The sequence below is a fragment of the Musa acuminata genome, chromosome BXJ1-9 (assembly GCF_036884655.1).
Source record: "Musa acuminata AAA Group cultivar baxijiao chromosome BXJ1-9, Cavendish_Baxijiao_AAA, whole genome shotgun sequence".
NCBI lineage: Eukaryota > Viridiplantae > Streptophyta > Magnoliopsida > Zingiberales > Musaceae > Musa > Musa acuminata.
In genome coordinates, this window is record NC_088335.1 from 15729656 (window position 1) to 15737177 (window position 7522).

The 7522-nt window shown below is 36.9% G+C and overlaps 1 protein-coding gene across 1 annotated transcript; it reads left to right on the top strand.

Moving 5' to 3' along the window:
* Positions 1-742: 742 nt before the first annotated feature.
* Positions 743-1735, top strand: LOC135594086 (G-type lectin S-receptor-like serine/threonine-protein kinase LECRK2). The gene has a single exon (XM_065084507.1). The coding sequence runs from the start codon at positions 743-745 to the stop codon at positions 1733-1735; it is 993 nt and encodes a 330-aa protein (XP_064940579.1).
* The last annotated feature ends 5787 nt before the right edge of the window (positions 1736-7522 follow it).

Below are 7522 nucleotides of genomic sequence, written 5' to 3' on the forward strand. Positions count from 1 at the left end.
TATCAACCAAGCTTGCTTTGAGGTTGTCGCTGCTGCAATTCTTGAGAAGATCGTCTCATGTACAACTTGTTGAATGAAGAACAATGCCTTTGAGTCCTTCTTTCTATTCTCCCTTAGCCTGATTTCGTCATCTGGATCTGCATATCCATTCTCTATTAAGTCCCAAAGATCTTGAGACTTGAATAAAGTATTCATTTTGATACTCCAAAATTCATAGCTTTTGCCCGAGAAAATTGGGATAAGGGGTTGAGACATGGAATTGCCGTTAAAAGTCATAATGCCCAGTTCAGATTGAAACTAGGCTCTGATATCACAAATATTGGGGATGGAGGAGCAAGGAAAAAATAAAATAAAGATACCAAATGCACACAGACTCTCTATCTTTCTCTGTCTCAATCTCTATCTCTATACCTTGCTACATGAACTACGATCCTATTTATAGGACCTAATGACAACCACCTATAACTACTAGATTAAGATAGTTATTGAAACCACCCTATAACTACTAGATCATGATTGAGGTGGTTATTGAAATCATCATGTAACCATTAAATCATGATAACTATCTAGATAGATAACTATGAATCAAATCTCAACAGAAACACTTCTTGGCTCTCGCGAGTTTGCTTTAGCATGTTCCTGCTGGCTATCTGGTTCGAGAAAATATCGAGCAAAACGATGGTTTGGTATGCCAATGGTGACAATCCCGTGGAGGCTGGGTCCAAGGTGGAGCTGACGACGGATGGGCGGCTCTCATGCCGGCATCACCAACGCCTCTTATGCTGCTATGCTCGACACTGGCAACTTCATGCTCGTGAATTCTCAAGGTTTGCCTCGATGGCAGAGCTTCCAGGTGCCTTCAGACACCATATTACCGTCGCAAGTGTTGGATCTCGGCAGCCACCTTTCAGCTCATTTGATGGATGATGATTACTCCAGCGGAAGATTCACCCTCCTAGTCCAAACTGATGGCAATCTCGTGCTTTACACAGTGGCTGCCCCATCCGGCTTTCAATATGATGCTTATTGGTCTAGCAATACCCCCGGAAATGGATCGAAACTTGTCTTCAATGAGTCAGGCATCTACTTTGCCCAAAGGGACAATAGTACAGTCGTCTTTACTTCCAGCGGAGTGCACTCGACGCAAGATTTCTACCAAAGGGCAACTCTTGATGCCGATGGGGTCTTCAGACATTACATACACCAAAGGAATGGCATAACAGTTGGCGTGTGGAGCGATGGCTGGACGCCGGTGGTTTTCCAGCCCCCTGATATATGCCAAGTGACCAACTCGGGTGGAGGGAGTGGCGCTTGTGGATTCAACAGCTATTGCAGGTTCAATGAAAACCAACATGTCGATTGCGAGTGCCCACCACAGTATTCCTTCCTGGATGCAGGCAGAAAGTACAGAGGGTGCAAGCCTGATTTTGCTGCCCAGAGTTGTGAGGCTGATGCATCGGAGACGCATGAGCTGTATGAATTCATAGCCATGACGAATGTTGATCGGCCTTCATCGGACTATGAGCAGTATAGCTCCATGGATGAGGAACAATGCAGAGAGGAGTGCTTCGCGGACTGTTTTTGTGCGGTTGCTATCTATGATGATGGGAATTGCAAGAAGAAGAGGCTTCCCCTTTCCATTGGGAGGACCGGCAACTCTCGCAGCAAAAAAGTCCTCATCAAAGTGTCCAAAGTTAATGTTAGAGCTAGTCTCAGGATATTTACCAAAGAATAATTTTGACAATCCAATAAAGACAATAAAACGAAAAGATAAAAACGACAAGAATACCATATTTACGTGGTTCGGTCAATTAACTTTGACCTACATCCACGGACAAAAGAGGAGAAAATCACTACTATGAAAAAAGGACTATTATAAATGCCTTAGGAAGATGTTCCTAGGCCATAAAACACCCGAAAATATTAAACAAGAAAAACCCAAACTATAAGTCCAAACTATTTAACTGAGTATGGACTTTAGGTTCTCTTGTGATGCATCTGACTTCAAAGCTCAGGCCCTTATTTATAGTTCCAATAGGAGATAACAAGCATGATTTTCCCGATGTGGGACTATGGGACTTGCCAAACTAACAAATCTCCACCCTGGCATGTCCCAACAAAACTTGCTCCACCTTCTTCATAACAGCCCCAACGGGCAATCACCAACAATGAACACCAATCAAGTCCAAGCACTGCTTGAACTTGTAAACCGGAAGAGGCTTCGTAAACATATCAACTGGATTGTCCTTCGTATGAATTTTTTGAACAAGGACTTTTCCCTCAGCAATGATATCCCGAATAAAATGAAACTTCACATCGATGTGTTTTGTCCTCTCATGATACATCTGGTCTTTAGTCAAATGAATAGCACTTTGATTATCATAGTAAATTGTAGTAACATTTTGATACAGATATAATTCGCTGAACAATCCTCTTAACCATAAAACTTCTTTAATCACCTCTGTCACTGCCATATATTCTGCCTCTGTAGTAGATAAAGCTACGACAGGTTGTAAGGAAGCTTTCCAACTAACTGCACAACCGCCAATGCAAAATACATAGCCTGTCAAAGATCTTCGTTTATCTAGATCTGCAGCATAATCAGAGTCGACGTAACCAACCAAAGTGTCACGATTTTTCCCAAATTCCAAACAAGCATCTGAAGTTCCTTGCAAGTATCTGAGAATCCACTTCACAGCCTGCCAATGTGTTTTACCCGGGCGAGACATATATCTACTAACCACACTGACTGCTTGTGAAATATATGGAAGAGTACAAACCATTGCATACATAATACTGCCGATGGCACTAGAATATGGAACTTTCACCATATATTCTTCCTCTTCAACTAACTGTGGTGACTAAGCAGCACATAGCCGAAAATGGCTAGCATGAGGAGTACTCACTAGCTTAGCATTTTTCATGCCAAACCTCTCCAAGACTTTCTTGAGGTAATTTTTCTGAGTCAGAAATAATTTTTCAACTCCTCGATCTCTTTTGATCTCCATGCCAAGAATTTTCTTAGCTGCTCCCAAATCTTTCATTTCAAATTCACTACTCAGCTGCATTTTCAAAGTGTGAATTTCTGACAAATTCTTAGCTGCAATAAGCATGTCATCAACATAAAGCAACAAATACACAAAAGAGCCATCAGTTAACTTTCGGAAGTAAACACAACTATCATACATGCTCCTCGTGTAACCATGACTTAACATAAAAGAATCAAACCTCTTATACCACTGTCTTGGAGACTGCTTCAATCCATACAAGGATTTCTTTAACAAGCAAACATGGTCTTCCTTACCATCAACTTTAAATCCATGAGGTTGCTCCATATAAATTTGTTCTTCAAGTTCACCATGTAAGAAAGCTGTCTTGACTATAGTGGTTCGATCGTCGTGACCTATATCCACTTCCGATTCCTCTTCCGTTGAGGCCACCGACATCCACTTGTAGTCTTCCTTCAATAGACGAAGACTAACCACCTTCTTACAACTCTATTCTCCTTTTGACAAGCTCAGGAGAAAACCTTTACACCCCCACTACCTTCTCTCTTAAACTTCACTAACACTTAGAGTTTGAGAGAAGTTCTTATAAGATTATAACAGCATTTTCTTCTTTTTTGCTCTCAATTCTTGTGTTTTTTAACCAAGGATGAGAGGGGTATTTATAAGCCTCAAGTGGATTCAAACTTAGAGCCTAAAAGTGTCTCATCCTCGGTTTTCATGGTACTGGCGATACCACCACCTAGTCTAGTGGTGCCACCACCCAATCTGGTGGTGCCACCACCTAGTCTGGTGGTACCACCACCACCCAGACTGGTGGTACCACCTCCTAACACAGTCTCGGAGACTATGCCACCAATGGTTGCACGTATTAGGTCACTATTTGGGCCTTTGACTTGGCCCAACATAGCCCAAACTTGGGCCCAATTGGCCCATAATTGAGTTGGCCCAATTCCAACCCAATTACACTTAAAACCTACTTTGATCTAGATAATTATTATAAAGCTAAATCAAATGTTGTTCAGTATGTCATTGGTTCATCGATGCCTTGTCCGATTCTTTGGTGCATCATCCTCTCTTGCGGCCTATTGCCCAATCGGCCAGTTGACCTCCGCAACTCCGATTTCATTGGCGTAATTTTCGCTCTTCTTGGCCCGATATCCGAACCCATGGCCTGAAGCCTTCTACCGATACGTCGACCAATCCTCCGGCTAGACGTCTAATCTTTTGACATGTTCCACTCTAGCCCAACATGATTCTTCCTACTTTAATTATCTCTCCCTGATCGAAGCTTCTAGCGTCACTCAAAACATAGATCATATCACAAACACATTAATTGATTTCATCATCAAAATTTGAGATTCAACAATCTCCCCATTTTTTATGATGACAACTAATTGATGACGGAGTTTAAACTAATCTCCCCCTATCAATATGCCATATTGAAAGAAACCTTGAATGAAAATTAAATTCAAGTCAAAGCAAATTAAATCATGAATATTTACGATACTTATATGCATTTCATTTCATTGCATGCATCATTATCATAAGTTTTGCATGCATCATCATAAATATTTCAAATCATCATGGTATCAAAATATCATATCATCATATCTTCTCCCCCTTTGTCATTAACAAAAAGGAGAAGTGCAACTATCAAATTTTGGAGATATGTAAGTTTTACAACATACAAGCTAGCAACAATTTTGAGTTGTATAAGTTTGCAAAGTTTGCTTCTTGAGATAGGCAAGATAGCACTTTTGCTTCTCTTGAGATTGCAAGCTAGCAATTCTTGGTGATGTTCAAGATAGCAAATTCTTTCTTCTCTTTTGAGAAGTGCAAGCTAGCAATTTTGCTTCCTAGCAAGTTTTTCTCCTTGTAATTTGTAAGCTAGCAAATTTAGCAAGTGTTACATCATATTAGAACATGCAAGCTAGTAAATTTTATATCATTTAAGAGCATGCAAGCTAGCAAATTTTACACATATAAAAGTTAGCAAAATTTTATATCTTTTGAGATGTGCAAGATAGCCAATTTTTGCATCTTCTTAAAATATGTAACTTAACAAACATTACTTCTCTTGAGATTTGCAAGACAGAACTTCTTGCTTCTCTTTTGAGATGAGCAAGCTAGTAAATTTTGTCTATCTTTACGATGTGTACGTTTGTAATTTTTACTTTTCTTTATTTGTGCAAGTAAATAAGTTTTTCTATCTTTGAAATGTCCAAGCTAGCAAATTTATCTCCTCCTTTGTCATTGTCAAAAAGAAGGGAAGAATACAATTTTGTAATTCTTTTCCCTTTACAACAATTTTCGAAGCATGATAAAGATAAATTTACATCAATATTTCAATCATTGAAAATGAAAGATTAAGTGATGATTTTTGACAAATCTCTTCTTTTGTATATAGAAAGAATGATAGCAAACAATCTTGATTTAAAAAAAAAATTTCAAGTCTAAAAATCGAGAAATCAATATCATGATCCGAAAAATATATAAGAAGAATTTATGCATTTGGGAGATTTAACATGTCTAAGTTTATCATTCAAGCAAGCAAATCATATTAGAACATGCAAGCTAGTGAATTTTTCATCATTTTAGAACATGCAAATTAGCAATTTTGCTTTTTGAGATATGAAGTTTAGCAAAATTTTTGCTTCTCTTGAGATAATAACTTTTTGCTTCTCTTTACACTGTGTAAGCTAGCACTTTTTGCTAATTTTTGTGATGTACAAGCTAGCAAGACTATCTCCTTTTAGATGTACAAGCTTACAAGTTTTGCCTTTCTTTGCAAGCGAACAATATGCTTTTCTTGAGATATACACACTATCAACTCTTTTTACCCCTTTAGTATAGGAAAAAAGAGGAGAATAGCACAAAGGTGTAAATATTTAAGTCATCACATAGAAGATATCAAGAAAAATTTGGTGATGAGATATACTTCATGAATACAAGAAATTATACAAAAAAAATCATATCATGAAAGATAAGATCATGTGAATACCAAAAGAAATGATTTATTTTGATAAATCCCCCCTTAAATAATCAAAAGGAAATCTTAGGAGATCACTCTTCAAAAAAAAGTTTAAGTCGTGAATTTTGAGAAAGATATTCTCTTTAGTAAACAACAAAAGAATTGTAGGAGAACAAATAATAAATGATCTCCATTCATGCATAAGAATTCTCAAGATTCATATAGAAAATCTCTTCAAGTTGTAATCAAAAGAACAATTTAGATAATTTTTTTCTTTAGCAATTGGCAAAAAGAAACATAGGAGAAAAATATCTCAATTCATGTATATGAAATCTTCAATCATTAAGATCATGATTTGGATAAAACTCATTCAAATATAAATCATCAAAATCACTTTAATAGTTCAAGAGATTAATAAAATAACATGAATAGATTCATTAATCTCTTTTTTAAAAAACTCGATAAGATAGAGAAATAAAAATTTTCAAGAAAAATATATTCCTCTTTTTAGTTGTTTCAATTTAAGTGATTTAATTTTCATACAAGCGTACATAAGTTTTACACCAAATCAAAACATACATCATCATTTAAAATCGAAAAATAATTTTCATCATCAAAGTCATTATGACAAAAAATATAATACATTAAACATAAGGATTCTTTAAATAAGAGATTTAATTTATTACTTTAATTCTAATGATAATATATTTTCCTTTTTAGGTGTTTTATTTTATGTGATTGATTTCACACGAGCATGTCTTTGTCTTTTATACCAAATAAAATATATGCATTAATGTTTAAAAGCAAAGTTCATTACAACAACGATCAATAGTATAATATAAAAAAATCATTATTACTTCAAATCATCCTGCATTATTAAATCATCAAGCATGGTTTTATTAAATATAAAGCATCTTCAATCAAAATCAAAAAGCAATATGGAAATTATGAAGATACACATTAGAAGGCCCATTGAGTTGGATTTAGGTGTAACCATGCCAACTTAATTAGAGGCCCATTGAGCCTGAATCAGGACTGATTTGAGACCATTGGAAGGCCCATTCAGTAACCTACAGTTAGGTCAAGCGATGAAACTGCCTTGAGTTGGAACATACGAAGTATACGTTCCCGGAAGACCCGATGGTAGTACTGCCCAAACTGGTGATAGTACCATCAGTACACAATCTTCTAAGTTATTAAGTAGTAGTACTAGCCAGTGCTCAGTGCTACAAGTGGTGGTACCGCCCAACATTGGTAGTAGTATCGCTAGTACCCTGAAAATCCAAGGATAAGACTTTTTGGCTCTATTTTTAAAGTTATTTGGAGCCTATAAATACCCCACCCATTCTTACTTGAGATATCAAGAAAGGTGCACGAAAAACTTGAGATTCTAAGTGTGCAAACTCTATTGTAAGCCTTGAGTTCCTTCCTTCTTAATCTTCTAAGTCATTCTAAGGGAGTTGTGAGGGCCTTGAGTTCCTTCCTTCTCAATCTTCTAAGTTATTCTAAGGGAGTTGTGAGGACTACTTGTAAAAAGAGTTAG

Bases quoted from the DNA above. Each gene is read 5' to 3' on its own strand.
- LOC135594086 (XM_065084507.1), top strand. From the start codon at position 743: ATGGGCGGCTCTCATGCCGGCATCACCAACGCCTCTTATGCTGCTATG.